This window comes from Genypterus blacodes, unplaced genomic scaffold (genome assembly GCF_046128005.1).
Source record: "Genypterus blacodes isolate CSIRO-AG114 ecotype Tasmania unplaced genomic scaffold, CSIRO-AGI_Gbla_v1 ptg000279l_1, whole genome shotgun sequence".
In the NCBI taxonomy this organism is placed as follows: Eukaryota; Metazoa; Chordata; class Actinopteri; order Ophidiiformes; family Ophidiidae; genus Genypterus; species Genypterus blacodes.
In genome coordinates this window covers 175,055-192,434 of record NW_027467070.1, presented here as the reverse complement: position 1 = coordinate 192,434, position 17,380 = coordinate 175,055, and the positions used below count along the sequence as shown (strand labels likewise).

Below are 17,380 nucleotides of genomic sequence, written 5' to 3'. Positions count from 1 at the left end.
GAGGGTTGTAAGCCCAGGTGTGAAGAAGCAGGGGGGAGGGGGACAGTGTCAGGGATGTGACAGTGTGTGAGGGGGGTGAGGGCAGCTGCTTTAGGGGGGGAGGGGCTGGGGAGGAAGGAGGGCCGAGACATGAATGAATAAATGGTTGATACGCAATCAGAGGCACACGTGTAATGGAATCCAATCCAACATCCATGAAGTAAAGCCTCTGTGTGTTTGTGTTCAGTTCTCCACCTGATGTAGGCAAACAGATGGAGGAAACAGGAAGTACAGCCTTCAAAATAAGACAGAACAAGGATGGAGTTAGGCTGCATTATGATGTAAAGGTGTATCTGATAAAGTGTAGGGCTGTCATGTTTAGGATTATTCTGCAGATGCAAAGACGCCACCTGGTCGCTCATCGCCACGGTGACAGAGCACAGCGAGGTGGAAGAGGCAAAGCTGCACACATGAGGCACAGCGACTCATCATCCGTGTGGAAACTTTATTCTCCTCGCTGCTTCAGCTGTGATTAAGCAGGCGACCTTGTGCAACACACACACACACACACACGTACACACACACACACCACAACCACCAAAGCTCCACTCACTGACAGATAACCACCGATGATTCAGCTCATTATGGAGGTCACAGGACGCCACTGTGTCCTGACATGATAATAACATCCCATAATAACATGACACACACCAACTACTGATCTATGACTCAATAATATTTATCATATCAATATCATATCCAGATCATATCCAGATCACGATGAGGATTGAAACCAATCCTATTGATGACCCACTTCCATACAGCCACACACACACACACACACACACACACACATGTGTCTCCAAGGTGACCACAGGACAACACAGGTGACCTCTTGTTCCTGCAGCTTCACACTGGACTGGAGCTGATCACACTGAGGTCATGTCCAGATGATGAAGACTGCAGGCCCTTCATCAGGTCGGTACACCTCAACATTGACACACAGCTTCTTAGATACCAGACCATTTTACAGCTGAAGCCTGAACACGAGAGGATGTGTGTATGTGTGTGTGTGTGTGTGTGTGTGTGTGTGTGTGTGTGTGTGTGTGTGTGTGTGTGTGTGTGTGTGTGTGTGTCAGCAGAGAGGTCGAGCTTTGATTATCAGACACTGCCCGTGGACATCCCTGTCTGACTGAGACACACACACACACACACACACACACACACACACACCGGACAAAGACTTTGACATCAAATCACAGCGCATTGGCAGATTTGACACAGATTCCGTTGTTTACTCAGCGGCTCGCGCTCTCTTTCTCTCTCTCGTCTCTTTCTTCTTCTTCTTCTTTTCCTGTCATGCACTGCTAGCTTGTCTGCCCACATCCTGTGTTAGCACAGCCACAGCCTAAGCTAGGTGGCACATCAGCCGCCTCACACGCGTCCATGGCCCCTCTCAGCCGCTACAACACACACACACACACACACACTCCCACAGAGCCGCTTCACCGAGACCACCCGGCCCAGACAACAATGCCTGCCACCCGGGGCCGGTAACGGCGCCGTAGCATCCCCTTCCTCCCCTTCCTCCATCCCCTCCTTACCTTCAGACAGCTCCAGGTCCAACTCCGCCAGTTGGTCTCTAACCTCCTTTGGCAGGGCGGAGAAATCGGCCCCGCGGTCTGCCATGACTGAGCCGGTAAACACGAGTGGAGTGTGGGTGAAAGGAGAGCGGGCGGCGGCGCGGGGAGCAGGGAGCGAGCCTCCTTTAGGACACGAAGCGCGGCTCGGAGTGGGAGAGACGGTCCATCCGCACGGCTTGCCGCTCCGCCATAATGGGGAGAACTCACCAACGGCAGTGGGCGGTCACGTGACTGCACTCACCTCGCCTCAATGTGGGTTTCCTACACCTAGATCGAAACTGCCGCGCCCCCTGCCGGCAGACAGGCGGAAGCGCACAGCCCGTGGCGACCCGCAGCTGTCTGCCTTCCATTCGGCTCCAGACGCGAGCTTGTGCTGCTGGGAAATGTGATATTAGGGAAACTGATGAAATGGAGTCTAGAGAGAGAGAACTACAACAGGACCTGCAGATATCAATGGAGTCCCTGTCGAATTACTTCAATTTGGTTGAAATGTAATATCCTCATAGATCTTAATAGTGTATGTGTAAGGGTTTAGCAGTAATATGAAGCAGGGTTAATTATAGGGTGAGTAAGCATGTGTATGTGCATGGTCCCAGACCGAGGCACCACTTTGAGGCCTCTGTGTGTGTAGTATGTAGTATGTAGTATGTAGTAGTATCTAAATGTGTATGCTTATGGTCCCTGTAATTTCATTTAATGTCGTGTTTTGTAGCGCTTATTCTTGAACAAATAACAACTAAGGAAACAACAAATATAGTGTCTGATGCTGGTTGGTTCATGGGGCACAATAACATTAAAACATGTAGTCGCTTGAGTGTAGATCTATAAAAGGTTTCAAATAGCAGATAAACAAGTTCTAAGATCCATATGTGTAACATCAAGAGGTGTGGGTTGAGTCTATAGTGGCCTACAGCAGAATCTTAGCATGTTAATTTGGTTATACCTATACAATATTGCTGTTACATTATTACAAATAGAGCCTCTACAGCCTCACAGGCAGTGACAAGACACTTTCTGAATGTCTGACTAAGAGCAGACAAAAGAGGCACAAACTTAGCACAAACACAACTGCAGATGACACTGACTTGACTCCTACAGTGACTCAGTAAGCGAGTTATAACAGGCAGTGAGATCTTCTCTGTTGCGTGTCAGAAAATCTTAATCAGGGTGTTTGTTTAAATGTCCATCTGCATTCTGTTGCATGGTAAATATCTGCTGTTGATTCTGCTCAGCTGTCTGTGGACGTGTATAGAAAAGGAACATAGAGCTATAAACAAGACAACAAGACAGTGCAATGTCTTTCTAATCATCTTACCTCATTAGAGCCAACTTGATAGAAATCCATGCTGCCACATGATCTTTATTTATTCAACAACATTTCAATTTGTTACGTGTGATTAACAACAAATATAAAAAATAATCAGTCCAATTTCCTGTTGTGAGTCTGGAGTAAAAGAAAACCCCTACGATGACCATTAAGATGTACTTTCTTTAATTAAAACTGCTGCACTGTAAGTGTTCATAGTATTTCACTTGGACATGCATGGAAAAGTAAATATATTCATATAGTACACATATGTACAATACAACGACAATTTTTGAAATTATCAGTCCAACAACGGGAGTGTGAAAAACCATTAATACACCGTCTGCAACTTTCATATTGTTGCATTTTTCCATAAATTGCTCTTTTCATGACAATTCTAATTCATGTTAATATGTCAAAGACTGGGAGGGTGATTGTTATCTGACCAATTAAACAAATAAGTTAGACAGGGAAGAGAAAAGGCGTGGCCCAGTTCATCTTACCAAATAAAACAAAAGGGGACAACTCCTTTTTTTTAAGCAGGGCTAATAACATTGTTCGGCGGAGGACACACACAGAGAAAGTCGTGTTAAACAAATTCATTTCTATACTCATCGGTACAATCAGATAGAAGCTTTATGACAGGAAGTTGTACGGTGCTGAAAATAGCACACAACTCAAAGATAACAGAAAGAAAAGAAAAAAGTGCCAATGACAATGACTAACATGAAAGCTGGATATAGTTTGAGTTTTCATTTCATATGAACAATCGTCTATAAGGGACTGCCAGACAAATATAGCGCCAGCTCAAAGGAACAACTAAAGGCCAGGGTCACCATTGGGACTGTAGGACAGGACTTTCAGTCTATTGTGAAGGGTTGCTTGTAACAAGTTGCTAAGTGAAATCCCATGTGTGTGTACAGTACAGATAAGAGAACCATCTGAGAAACCAAAAGGACAAGAGGTCTTCAAAAAACACCAATAGAAGAACAAAGCAACAATGAACCTGCAGCATTAGTGCATGATGACACTCCCCTGTGTGTTCAGACAGAAACTGTGTGTGTGTGTTTGTTGGTTATAACATTGCATATTTCAAGACCAGAAAATGAAGTAGAGAAGAAGATGAAGAGTTTGGGATCCTGTACTCGAGGGATAAGAATGTTCCCATTCATTGGCTTTGACCAGTGAAGATGTCTTTGCCTCGTCTCTCCACCAGATGACACACAAGTACTGCAACAAAGTACCACAACGCAAAGCCACTGTGGGTTAAAATCATGAATCATTCCAAAGCCTTGTTTTCTGAGTGGGGCTGTCAGAGGCACAAATGTGATCTTAAGGCAAACATCATCAGACAGTAGAGTATGTGGGACTGTGTGTGTGTGTGTGTGTGTGTGTGTAAGTGCAATTAACAAGCAGTGTGACCTCTCAACCACAAACTAACAGTCCCATTACTGACTTCCTGCTTCAGAAGAAGGACCAGGGGGCCAGGGGGGTCTCTGGAGGTTGCAGAGATCTGATTTGTTGTCACTATGGCTTAGTTTACATTTTGGTAAAGAGCAAAGAGACAAAAGGGGGTTCATCAAACTTTCAGCAAGCAGCAAGGATGTGCAACCATCCTGTGTGAAGTGTGAAGATAACAGTTACACTAGAAGTCCAAGGCCCACACAGAGGAAAACACTTACCAGAATAGTTTCCAGTAAGATAGAAGTAACATCCACTCAGAAACTAATAAATACCCAAACTGTCTGGTTGAGAGGAAACGGGAGACGGCGAGGAGAGAGAGTTGAATTCCCTTCACACCATCAGAAACACTCAGAGACGCTGACTCTAACTGAGCGTGACTCAGAGGGAACAGTTGTGTGTTGGTTGTGTGATCTAAGATAAGAGGGTGTGCCGGCTAACATAAAGGAAGCTGCACATACGATCAAGAACATTTCACCCTTATAGAAACATGCTAACAAACGAGCTAATAACCCATGAGTAGGAAACCTGCTGTGTTCTGATGTACATAAATAAACACACACAGAGTTTATGAAGTTTATCATAAAGGGATGAGGTAAAAGTTTGGGGGTCCATGTTGAGTTCACTTTGAGATGGAACCATTTTAGAATGGAGACGCATTTTAGATCTAAATGTGTGAGTCAGTGGAGTCTAGACAGCTGGAGCAGCTTTAGAGTCAGGACTGGATGCTGAGGCACACTCTGTTGGTGTGTGTGGGTGTGTGTATGGCAAAGAAGTCAAGGTGTGTGAGGCACTATTCCCTGCTGAAACAGTGTGAAGCCCTGTGTGCAGTTTGGTGTCTGATCTGATAGAGAAGGTTTGTGTTGTGTTGCTGTGTGTGTTTCTGTGTACATGTGTGGATCGTTCCACCTGCTGAGTTCATTATGGCAGTATACTCATAGGGATGCAGTCCTACAGTCTGGACAGGAGTCTTTTTAGGGTGAGGGGAGATGAGAGGGGAAGCATGGGGGGGAAAGGAGGGGGGAGGTTGGAGTCCAGCCCCTGTAGTCTATGGCAAAGTGAACAGGAAGCTCTCTCAAAAGTGTCAGTCCATTCCCAGAAGGCTGCTGCTGCTGAGCTCCAGGCCACAGCATGATGGCTCCACAGGCAGGGCAGAGAACACAGGGGAGGGAGCACAGGGGAAGGAGAGGAGGGAGAGGAGGGCCAGTGGTTGGGAGTTTGAACCTTTTCTTACGGGGAGGTTAGTCCTGCTGCTCTTTTCTACCCCTGGGTGACGACTGTGAGCCAAGTTTGAGCTGTGGTGGGATCTCTCATCATCTGGCAGCAGACTGAGACTGTGCAGCCATGATAATGTGAGAGGGTCCACTCTCAGAGCGCTGCTGCTGTCCCATCCCTGCCAGAACAGACATAGCCATGGCCTCAGCTGCTGCCCTCGCACTGAGACCGTTATGCCCTGCCAAGCTGGGGGCCAAGGAGCTGTGCTGGATCACCTGGGCAGGGGAGCCCGTAGGCTCTGAGTTGTCTTTCATGCTCTCTTCTGCTGCTAAACACAAAGGGACAGATACAAATGTCAGCTGGCATAAATACTGATTATATATCATACATACAAATCAATTCAGAATCTCCCATTGACTCCATGATCTAGGTTTCAGTGACAGAGCATAGCTGTGTGAGGCTCACCTAGATAGGCAGTCTTCTTCTGTAGGTTGGTCACAGGACAGTCCTTATGGGCCAGGAGGAGCTGCTTCAGGTGAGCCACCTCGTTACGCAGGAGAGACACTTCATTCTGACGGGAGCAAGGCAAAAGCTTTCAACACTTGGGACAAAGACAAACTGACACATGGTTAAGCTGTGATGTGAGTGAAGAGATACTGTACAGCTGTGTAACTTGTTTTTATTATCAGCGTGCATCTGATGTGACTAATGCAGAAGGACGAGTCCACTGCCCTGCATACACACTATAACTGCATTTCCCTTCGCCCAAACTCGTGAAGACAACTCACCGACAGTGAGACATTAAGGGAACAAAGCTCCTCGGCCTTCTTCTCCAGGGAATTGACCCACACTTTGCGTTTCTGTCTGCAGCGCGAGGCTGCGGCCCGGTTTCTCTCAAGGAAGCGCTGCCTTCGCTCGTCTGGGTCATCGTCTGTCGTCCGCCGCCGACGCCCACCAGTAGGCTGTGCTGGAGATACCTAGAGGAAGAAGGGAGGAACGGATGTCAAAGAGAGACAGACAACAAGGAAGGGTGGAACAAAGACAGAAAAAGGGGAAGTTTGAGTCATGGTTTCATTATTTTAGTCATACATCACAGTGCACTCCAAATGTTCTCTAACTGACAGGTGGTGTGTGTGTATACTGTATACATATATACACGATGTCAAACAGGTTGTGGTTTAGTTACTCTTAGTTATTTGTTAGTCTATAAGTTACTGTCAAGTCCTACACACCTGAGGCTGTGCAGGTGACTGAGCGTCTGGTTGTTGCACTAGAAGTTGGCTCTGCTCGGGCTTCTGGGGGACCATGGGGCTGCCGCCCATCGCCATGCCCCCCATGCTGTATCCTGAGGGGCTCTGCTGGGACAGGGCAGCCTTCAGACGCTACATGAGAACAATACCACCCACATCAGTATCTAAGCTTTATGTTCAGGATTCTCCTTTGTTCTGGTTTCTCTGTGCAAATATTGAAGTCCCATAACGGGCTGATAGAAGTCGGTGTGGCTGCGTGTTAACAGTCACATAAATAACACTGAGAAACTGCAGTAAACAGTCACACAAAGAACAGAATCAGGCGGAACAAAGGATGTCTGCAGGGGCGAGCATGGGGACAAAGATAAAGAGATGGAAATGGAGAAGTAATCTGGTGCTCACCATCCTGGCCTCTGAGTGGATGCTGTAGCCAGAGGGGGAGCTGGAGCCGCTGCTGCTGCCTCCCAGAGGAGGACCAGGGATCCCAGGAATGTTGGGCACCATGCACATGGGCCGGGCCAGCTGGAGAACAGATACGCAGTTATTAGCAACGTTAAACAACTTCTATGGTAAAGAAAAGATATTCAGAGTATTTGGTGCGGCTGTCTGTCTTACATTAATGACAGACGGTATATGCATGGGACCAGGGAGCACCGGCAACGCCTGACCAGTGGGGAACATCATCATGGGGTAGTGACTGGTTGGTGAGCTGGACAAGACAGCAAAGACAAGAGGGGGATTACTTCATTCAGATGTAAGAGGTGGTCGGTCAGTGTAGAAAGCCTGAGAGCTTCACTCACCCCAGGGTGCGGTTGGAGGGTGGAGTCTGTGTGATGACAGAGGTGGGAGAAGGCATGGTGGGCTGAAGGGCATCAAAGCCCAGGTGGAGTGGGAGAGAACCTGGACGCACTATAGTGGGGGTGGGGGCTGAGCTCCTGGGTGGTATGTCCTGGGGAGATAAGATGGTGCTAAGTTATATAAAGCTGTCCCACGCAGCGCCCACTTATAAATATAGACACAATTATGCATTCAACCCACAGAAAGGATGAGAATACAAAAGGCTGATATGTTCAGTATAAGACTGAACCAAAGCACTGAATGTAATCCTGAGCCCCCCGTCCCCACGTCCATAAAGCTAATCAGTGACCTCCGCTCTGCCTCTCTGTCATACCTTTACTTTCACCAGAGGCTCTCTGATGCTTTCTGACTTGGCAGAGACAGAGTCGGGGCTGTCCGGTGGAGAGGAGTCCACTTCCACAGGAGCCTCCTTCTTCACCTTCATATCCGATGGCGTCTGCACACTCATGTCCAGAGCCACGGAGTTGGGAGCCGGCAGCTGAGGAAGGACAAAGACACAGGCAGAGGTCAGGTTCACACCGATGGAGGGAAAGGAAGGAAATACACTTTGTTGACTGCTGCTGTAGGGAAACTAAATACCCACAATGCCCAATCTGTATTGCAATGAAACCAGACAGTCACTTTAAATAAACCCAACATGTAGATTTGCTTACATTCTATCATTACATTAGCAAAGTAATTCACTGCGTTGGAGGAATACATTCACATTCCACCACTGCAGGATTCTTGTGAGGAATGAAAGGATTGTGTTTCTCACTGCATCAACAGCTGGAGCTGGCCAGGAAAGTTATTTGTCCCCTCACGGACTCATTGCAGAAATTGCCCTTGTGTTATTCACATTAATACTTAGAAAGCCCAACTGTTGCTTACAGGGTTCTTGGCCCGCTTCTCCTCTTCCTCCTGTTCGAAGGAGCTGGCCAGCTCATTGAACAGACCGACCTCCTCACAGTTCTTTAGGAAGCGGGTAGGAGTAGGTGTCTGATCTGGCAGGGGAGAATAAAGCAGAGCTATTCAAGGTAACAATTTCACACTTGGTATTTAATATAGAAACCCATCTCACACATGTGTCTTTGTGTCTTTGAATGCTAGTGAGGAATACTGAGGGAGGAGGAGAAACAGAGCGTCTGCCTCTGAGGAAGAGTACCTGCGATTATGACCGAGTCGGTCCTGGCTGGTCCAAACTTCAGAGTCATCTCATGCTTGTGTTTGTGAACGGCCAAGTGGTCCTCGTTGGTAAACCTCTGGAAAGAGTGAACAAGGAGACAGAACATGTCATTATGAAAATCAGCCTACAGGTGATTGTGTTCTTGCCCCAGTGACCTGAAGATGCTGCCTACAGTGCTGTAACACACAGATCACGTTGCACACAATCACAGCAGGCAATCTCCTGAAGATGCAGCCGAACACAGCAAGACTATACTGTGCCATTATGTGACAGAACACAAAGAGAAGTGTATCTGTAGTGTCTTAAATCCCTAGATGGGCTTGTTACAGCTGCAGGACAAACTCTCAAATATCCTGAGTAGAATTAACTAGGAGAGAGGAAACAGAGCTGATATGTGCAGAACAAATGGTAAGAAAGGAGAGAGAAAGTGCTGGCATGGAACGAGCCGACACAACAGAACCACGCTGAAAATGCAACCGCAGTGTTCTTATAGAAGATGGATCTGTTGTTAAAGTAATTGGTGTATATTATGGGGCATCCTTGGTTGAAGCTACAGTCTGTGTGACACCGAGCAGCTGGACTGTCTGGAGTGCTCCTGCCGCCATCCGACACAAACTGGGATTAGAACCTCGTCTTTAGAGAAGTGCTAAGGTGAACCAGGCAGCGGCAGCGTAGGAGGAAGAAACTTGGCTCTGCTGCTGGCCTATTCAAAATTTGCTGCGGCCTATTTTAGGGTACCGCTTGGCAGCCGTGGGTTCAGTAGTGAGAGAGTGAAGTGGAAACACAGTCAAGTGTCAGGGGCCTTATTTTTAGCCCCACCAGGCAGCATCACCAATACAACTGCATGTCTCACTCGTCTCTCTCTCTCTCTCTCCTCTGAGGAAGGTGGAGGAAACTATCTACAACTAATCTGCCCCTATGATATACGGGCAGCTAGGATTACGCCTCCCTACACAGCAAATCCTGGGCATCTCATAATGGGGGGCTGTTGTTGTTGTTAATTTGGTAAAAGGAAAAGCTCGTCTGAAGCCAGGAGTCAATCATCCTCATTCTATTATGGGCATGATTCAGATTTTCCTGGTAGACAACTGTGGCTTGCAAATGGCAGCAGTAAACAGACAACGTTTGGACTTAAGGCACACACACGCTTGTGACAGAACTTCTCTATCTAAATCTGCACTTTAACAAAAGGAGGATTTATAAGAAGAGACATAAAACAGCTCAAATGTGTGTATGAGTCCCTACACTGGCACAGACTGTGTTGTGACATCAAAAACACACCCAAACTTGTAGTAGGATGACACTGTTTATACCACAGTCTGATACACACACACACACACACACACACAGCTGGGCAGGCAGCCACAGACTCAGGTATTGAACCAACACACACATGGACTGTCACTTTGCCTTGAAAAGCCCCCACGTGTTTACAGAGCTTTAACTCTTCTGACTAAACTTACAGCATGTTTTTGACGGAGCATGAAACAGGGCAGAGGTCCCTGTGGGTCCACATGCTGTGTGTGTGTGTGTGTGTGTGTGTGAGGCAGAACATCATTTATCCAGTGGAAAGATGCCTGTTTAAGTGCTGGACATGATTTTTCCAAAGCCAAACTAACACACATTAGATCTTGCTTCAGCAGAAAATGAAGCGGTCTCACGAATCACAAATGTTCCTCAACCACATGAAGACTTTCCTCCTCCTAAACACACACACAGAGCAGCCGCGTGTGCCCAATTACTCCCCTCAGACTCACACACCCAAACACGCGCATAGTATCAGACAACACTCAGACGGAAAACACATGTTTGTTAATTAGCAGTGATATGAAGCCGGACCCCCACAGTGCAGCACGTTACAGGCATGTGAGAGCGGAGCAGGCACTCAGCTGAGTCACTCCTACGGCTCAAACCTGTGTCTGCAGGCACTACAAGCCAGCAGTGACAGGTTGAAACAATAACTGTGCACTGATTACTCACTGGAGCTGCCAATGAGTCACCGCTGAAAGGAGACAGCATTGTCTCACAAGACAGCACGCTAGCTACGGCGCTAAGGCTGGGATGATCAGAGTGTCAAGCATAAATCACAGCGCCTTAGATTACGCTTGTACGCTTTGTGTGGCGGCCAACCAAGAGTCTTCTCTTTACACCAGAGAAGTTCTATCATCAAACATATCAAGAATAGGTCCTTTTAAGAAGTTTTAAATTGTCTTCCATGCTTAAATGTTCATGAGTGACAACACAAATAATGAGAAAATCATGAAGACAAAGAAATCCCAATGTCACACACACACACACACACCTGAAGCCCAGGAGAAGGGAGGAGAGCTCTTACCTGTCCACAGCCAAGAGCGCTGCACACAAAAGGTCGGTCGTCCCCCATTTTTGTGAAGAGCCTGCAATGTAACTGCTGGAGAGGAGAAGAAGAAAACATTGCTGTGGCTTTCTCTTGATTTGTCAATTGGCAGTGTTTGAGATCAACAAAGCAGTGATGCTGTGGCTCCAAGTTGGAGCAGGAAGCTGAATGCTATTTAAAAATAACCCTGGCAAAGAGGGAAACACGCATAGAGGCAGCGAGACAAAGTTCCCCTGGTGATATTTCCTTCACACAGGGGGGCGTCTGCTGGGCCAATGAGCAGCACTGGCAGAGAGGAGCACAGCTGCCGCGTACACAAAGATATCTGCCTCATCCCTCCCTCCTTCTCTCATTACCACTCCCCTTCTTCACCTCTCCAGCAACTCGCAACCTGCTCCCTTCATGTGCCGTCCATCCGGTCTATCTATCTGTCTCCCTATCTATCTGTCTCTCTGTCTATCTGTCTGTCTATCTACCGGGCTGCTTGATTCATGTTTCTCTTTCTCTCTTGCCCCTGAAAACAATCTCTCCTTTCAATCAGCTTCACCCACTTTGGGATCGGAGGAATGAAACAGACACTTTCCCGCTGACGTGCCACCGTCCCTTCTGCTTGTTCCGGTTAAAACCGATTGACTGACTTTTTTAAATCAGTGTGCAGATTGGCTGAAAGAGTGAGATACAGTAGACCATAGATATCTTTGTTACTGCAGAATCACTTAACTAAACACAGAACAGGAAATGGTTTCTCTTAACAATAACACCTCCATAAAATCAAACAGGCATTTACACTCTAATCACATGACATGAATCAATATGGACACGCCTACCTGCTGTACCTTGGTGTTCTGGTTGCTGAGGTGAACAGGGATGAATCCTAACTAATAAGTAATAACTGCTTTATTCTGGTGCCATTAAGATTCACAAACACTCTGTGGTAAATGTTAAAATAGAACCAGGAACGCACAATTGCCAAGTTTAGGAAATCTGTTAATAAGACCAAGTATGTGCTGTTGGCTCAGATCACTAATACATTGTTGAGCTCTGGAAAAGCTCTCATTAGTGATGAAAGTGAAATCCTGGGCCTGGAATAAGACGCAGAAGAAGTCTTTTATGAAACGAGGAGAAATGTTAATAGCTCTGAATGATGTGGTGCATGCACTCTTCTGCTCCTTTATATGTTATGAAGGATGGGTGATTCTGCCTTTGTCCAAATCTTCTGTATTTGTTTATTGGTGTATCTCAAGTAAACACATTCCATTAGGAGAGCAGAGGGACAGACGGTTCATCTCTCAGGCCTGTAAAAGCCAAATACCATCTCCCTCAAACGAGCTGCTGCTGTTGACAGAGTTCATCATGCACATGTCATTGTTTGGTTTTCTCCTTTTGTGTCTGGCGCTAAAGTAACACAAACTACGATACGGCCCAGCCTCGCTGCTCCTTTGTTCAGCCACAATCTATAAAAGGGGAAAATGAACCCTCCTGAGCCACACCCACCCCATCCACAGCTCCCCTCCACGCTGCACCAAACCCAACAGCTTGTCCCAGACGGACGGGCACGACTCATGGACGTAAATAAGAAAGTTAAGGAAAAAGAACTTGGTCTTGGTTGGTTTTAAACACTAGACTATTACACAATGCTGCGCTGCTGACAGGACAGCAGCCCCCAACATGCATCAAGGTCTCAGCTATGTACACAACAAGAGACACTTTACTACAAACAACAAAAGCTACGGACAGCTGCAACACTAAATAGTGAGTTAGTCCATTGCAAATCCCTTGTTCATGACTCAAAGAGTTAGTCCATTGCAAATCCCTTGTTCATGACTCAAAGGCCCACCCAGCCTTTATATCTGTATTTATTAGTTGTCTTCATTAGAAACATGCCTTTGGTGCATCATATGTCCTATATGGTGTATGACAGCCTAACTACATAGCTGCTAACCTCTGTTGTACCCGCGACATGCTTTGAGCGTGTACCCCGAACATTTTTGAGTGGGACAGATTATTCATTATGTTGGCACGGCATAAATGTCTGAAAGTTTTCCCAGTGTTGAAGTCAGTATATTTTCCTCCAACCTTCCCTCCGTTCCTCCGTCTGCCGAGGACAGCTGCCCCTGAGCCAACACATGATTACTGAAGCCCTGCTCTGGAATAGGATGCTCTCCCATGACGCTGGGCCTGAAACAGAGCCTAACTGTTGTGTCTCTCAGCCCTACGTCTTTATGAAGAAAGGGGGCTGCGTCTTGTTTGCCTGTCCTGTGCAGATCAAACAGCAGATGAAGCGGAGTGGTCTCCTTTCTTGCAGACCTCCCAAGCTCTGGAGGAAGGCAACAGGTCGGTGCCAGGGCCCTAACAGAGTGCTTCCAACCCGCTGAGTCTATTTGGGCAGAGATGTGTCTGCAAACGAGATACTGGGTCGAGCTCGTTGTAGCGAGGGTGTGGACTGTGTGAGGAAATGGACACATCTGGCGTGAGAAGTGGGAACAGATCTCAAGAGTTTACATCTCACTAAAGACGTGCTGGACGTTAACTTGGCTGCCTGGCACCGACATGAATTTTGGGATTTGATTTTGTGGGAAGTCCACCATAAATTCCAGATGACAAGGCTGGAAAATACCATTTATTTTCATAGCTGTCCCAACCAATATCTTAGGCTGATTAAAACAGATGCGTCCAGGTCCTTCCTTTGCCATCTACTGCTTTGCCTTATAGTGAGACAGTCAATCTTAGAGGACGTCTTTACAAATCTGCAGAGCTATCAGTAATCCTCTGCTAATCTTAGGTAAACACACAGGAGCAAGTTGACCATGTTTACTTAGGGCTTTGATTGTCATGTGTGCCACATTGAGAGTAAATATTGAGTTGATTGTAAACAGCGTAAAACTTTACTGCACCCTGTAATGTGACTCAGCTTTGCTTCATACAGTATGGGGGGAACAATCATTCAGTCTGCCAGCTACATTAGCCCTCATGCACACTGCTCATATTCATTACAGCCATGGATATCCAAGTCAACCTATTTTCGCCTCCTTTCATCCAAAGTGACATGGCAGCCATCGAAGTGCCCTAATTCTTGTCTGTCTCTGTCTCACTGAGCTGCGGGCAAAGTCTCGCCGTTAACTTGGATTTCTCAGACTCAGCAGGTGTAGGGGAACGGGTCCCGGCTATAATCGGCCACAGCCACCCAGTGTTTGATGCAGCCTGCTAGGAAACTGACTAAACAAACCGTATTAATAGCTCGAGCTGCAGCCGTGACTCTGGAATCTGAGGCTTGAATTGCCAGAGGGTAGGGGAGACCCCGCGACAAGAAAAAGAGGGGAGGGAGGGGGAGAGAGAGAGAGAGAGAGAGAGAGAGAGAGAGAGAGAGAGAGAGAGAGAGAGAGAGAGAGAGAGAGAGAGAGAGAGAAAGAAAGAAAGAAAGAAAGAAAGAAAGAAAGAAAGAAAGAAAGAAAAAGAAAGGGAGAGGTTCAGAGAGAAGTTAATGGCTGGTCAAGTGAGGGGTGTTGGTATTTGCTGGATCACAGGTGAGGAGTTGGTGAGCATGGGCTGTGAGCTCTGCAGACAGGAGGGGATCCAGGCTGCAGCTGGGTGTGTGTGTGTGTGCAGCAGCCAATATGTATTTATGTTAGCAAAGCGAACTTGAGATTTGGTAAATGGAACAAATGAAATCCTATATCCAGGCCTGCATAACGGCATAACAATGTTGAATCCATACAGGCGGAGGAGACGACCCAGAACAAAGCAGAATGGACCCAGGGAAACTTTCTCGAATCAAATCACTGCCAGGTGCTAAATAACTGAGATTTGGTGCTGTAACTATTTGGGATTATTGAATAACAGACAGAATGTGATCTATTTTTACTTGTTTCCTATCTCAGAGTATTGAACCCCTATGCGCTTTTTAACTGCTATCAGAGAAGATCAACTAGTTGAAGTTGACAAATTGAACCCACTTATGAAGGGAATTTGTCACTATTTCATTACAATTTACGCACTAAATGATTTATGAAGATGATAAAAACTATCAATAGATTCAATATTGCAACAAATTGAAGTCACAAGAAATTTTAGCAAATATCTTCAACACACACAGTACATTAAAACATGAAATTTACTCTAAAGCGTGGCACTTTAAAATATGTATCTCCAAAAATATATATGAATAACTACATGCCTATTACATACACTGCAAAATAATTAATGAAAATAGAAGATGTTGGGGTTCCCAGAACAGGCTTCCACTGGTTTCCTCTTATGTATCAATGCTCTACGTGATAGAATGAGGTACATCTTAGCCACAAACATGACCTACATTCCAGATGAAGGTGTTGACATGCATGGGGATGCAGATCCTGGGGCGTTCGCCAGCTCACATTGCAATACTATGGATATCATTATGACTTGAGACTGAAAGCACTGCTGCTGATCTGCTTCCAAACCCTGATTACCACCACAGCAGATTCTACCATCAAAACAACACAGATAAATATGTGTAACGGGGCTGTTTGGACTCGTACGAGATGTCGGCGTCGAACTGAGAGCCACCAGTCTCGCTAATATTAGTTCCCTCTCACGGACAACGTTGTCTGGCTTGAAAAAGTTTGTCTGTTAGCCACCATTACCTCCTGGCTACGCACGGACGGCCTTAGCCCCGCCTTTTCCCGTAACAAGACCGCCTATTCTCTACTGCGATTGGTTACGACGCCCGTCAATCGACAACATCAGCGTTAGTGACGCTCCGGCCGCTGTCAGTAACATCAGCTCGCGCGTTCTCATTGGTCAAACACCCAAATTAACATTTTCTGTATCCACGAAAAACTGATGGCTAGCTGGTGTGGCTAGCATTCACAACAGGCCGAGTACACACTGAATATGTGTAATAACAGCCGTATTACCACTTTAAGCGCTGAAAGCAAAAGCATTGGTTAGGTTGTATCTGAAATGAACGTTTATAAAGACTTTGCAGGCGGTCGTGAGCGCCAAAGCTAAGAGCGAAAAAGCTAAGTGAGTTAGCGGGCTGAGACTAGTGCAGCGCGAGCCAGTGAGTCCGAATGAGACGCTGGAACTGCCACAACAGTTTTGACAATTGATTTAAGGGTCGATTATAATGGTAGCAAACATTGAAAACCGCCGTGCCGAGGGCCGCTCTGTCATAATATAGAAGGATCTTTCTGTTAGCGATGGATTTAAAGGGTAATAAAGTGTTTACAAACTCACCTTTGCGCCCCTCTCTACGCTCCCCTCTCTCTGCTCTCCCTTGGAATTTGACACTCCCCTCAACGTCGAAATATCGCGAGACTTCCACGTCAGTGAGCGTATCAGTATCAAAAGACTTGTTATACTGGCTTAAGATCACTTTGGTGTTTTCTCGTCTTTTTAAAAAATTAGCCCATCTTTCAATTCAAAAACTGATTCAAAACTCTTCAACTTGTAGTAGAATTTAAATTATAGGCGAAGGAAAAACTGTGAGGTCTCAAACGTCCACAGATTAACAAATATCTAGCAGGGTGAGTTCAGTAATTGATATAAGTACGATTGTGACTTGCAGTTCAGACCTTTCTGAGGTTTTCATCCTTCTGTCTGGATCTGTTCAACAACTGGCTCTCTTCAAAGCCTTTACCTGATAAACGAGATTGTAAACATGAGATGGACATCATGCTGATGGAGGCAGTTAGTGTAAAGGTGTAAAGTGTTTATTGTTTATTGTGTTATTGTTAATGTTCAACGACAATATACGATCTGCGTGGATTTTATATTGGATTTATGTGAAAACATATACGAGGGATGACAACTGAAAGGTAGTGTTCAACAAAGTTTAATGAAAGACATAATGCTGATATAGTACTAACACCTTAACAGGAAACAATTACCTGTGGGGTGAAGCAGCTCCAGTGACCCGGTCAGCCTTCTTCTACTCTGGCAATCGTCCTCGCAGCATTTTAGATCATTCAGATGGTGGTTTGAAATAAGACACACATACCCACCACACTGGACGCCATGTCAACACACTGATAATGGGGCTTTAGAAACATGTTTATAAAGGAAACAGTAATTACATTGTACTATTTGCCAACATATTACTGTATCATTTATAATTATTCTTTTTCCTCCCCATTATCATCTGTTATTACATGGTGTCCACTGTAG

At 46.0% G+C, this 17,380-nt stretch overlaps 2 protein-coding genes across 7 annotated transcripts in view; both read right to left on the bottom strand.

Annotated features, from left to right (window-relative positions):
• dip2ba (disco-interacting protein 2 homolog Ba) overlaps positions 1–1,829 on the bottom strand; it is a 32,509-nt gene extending 30,680 nt beyond the window's left edge. For both annotated transcript variants that reach the window (XM_076172016.1, XM_076172017.1), the window contains exon 1: positions 1,584–1,829. In XM_076172016.1, the coding sequence (XP_076028131.1) occupies positions 1,584–1,668 (85 nt within the window). In that variant the 5' untranslated portion in view covers positions 1,669–1,829. The remainder of the gene's footprint in view (positions 1–1,583) is intronic.
• Positions 1,830–3,293: 1,464 nt separating this feature from the next.
• On the bottom strand, positions 3,294–16,502 carry atf7a (activating transcription factor 7a). 5 transcript variants are annotated; one of them, XM_076172026.1, is made up of 12 exons: positions 16,451–16,502; positions 11,213–11,287; positions 8,857–8,953; positions 8,583–8,695; positions 8,026–8,190; positions 7,655–7,803; positions 7,470–7,563; positions 7,257–7,376; positions 6,837–6,986; positions 6,393–6,581; positions 6,070–6,175; positions 3,294–5,932 (listed from the first exon to the last, which is right to left on the bottom strand). In XM_076172026.1, exons 2-12 carry the CDS (start codon positions 11,258–11,260, stop codon positions 5,703–5,705), a joined length of 1,461 nt encoding a protein of 486 aa, XP_076028141.1. In that variant the 5' UTR covers positions 11,261–11,287; positions 16,451–16,502; the 3' UTR covers positions 3,294–5,702. The 5 variants fall into 5 exon arrangements, with proteins under 5 accessions (XP_076028141.1, XP_076028143.1, XP_076028142.1 ...); XM_076172028.1 differs by having other exon boundaries at positions 6,837–6,959; XM_076172027.1 differs by having other exon boundaries at positions 11,213–11,284; positions 16,451–16,484.
• Between the last annotated feature and the right edge of the window lie 878 nt (positions 16,503–17,380).

Excerpts from the sequence above, each read along its gene's own strand:
- atf7a (XM_076172025.1), bottom strand. The coding sequence starts at position 11,311 with ATGTTTTCTTCTTCTCCTCTCCAGCAGTTACATTGCAGGCTCTTCACA. Across the intron at positions 6,987-7,256 it reads TCCACTCAGAGGCCAGGATG|CGTCTGAAGGCTGCCCTGTC; the intron begins GTGAGCACCAGA and ends GTTCTCATGTAG. Across the intron at positions 6,176-6,392 it reads CCCTTAATGTCTCACTGTCG|AATGAAGTGTCTCTCCTGCG; the intron begins GTGAGTTGTCTT and ends TGCTCCCGTCAG.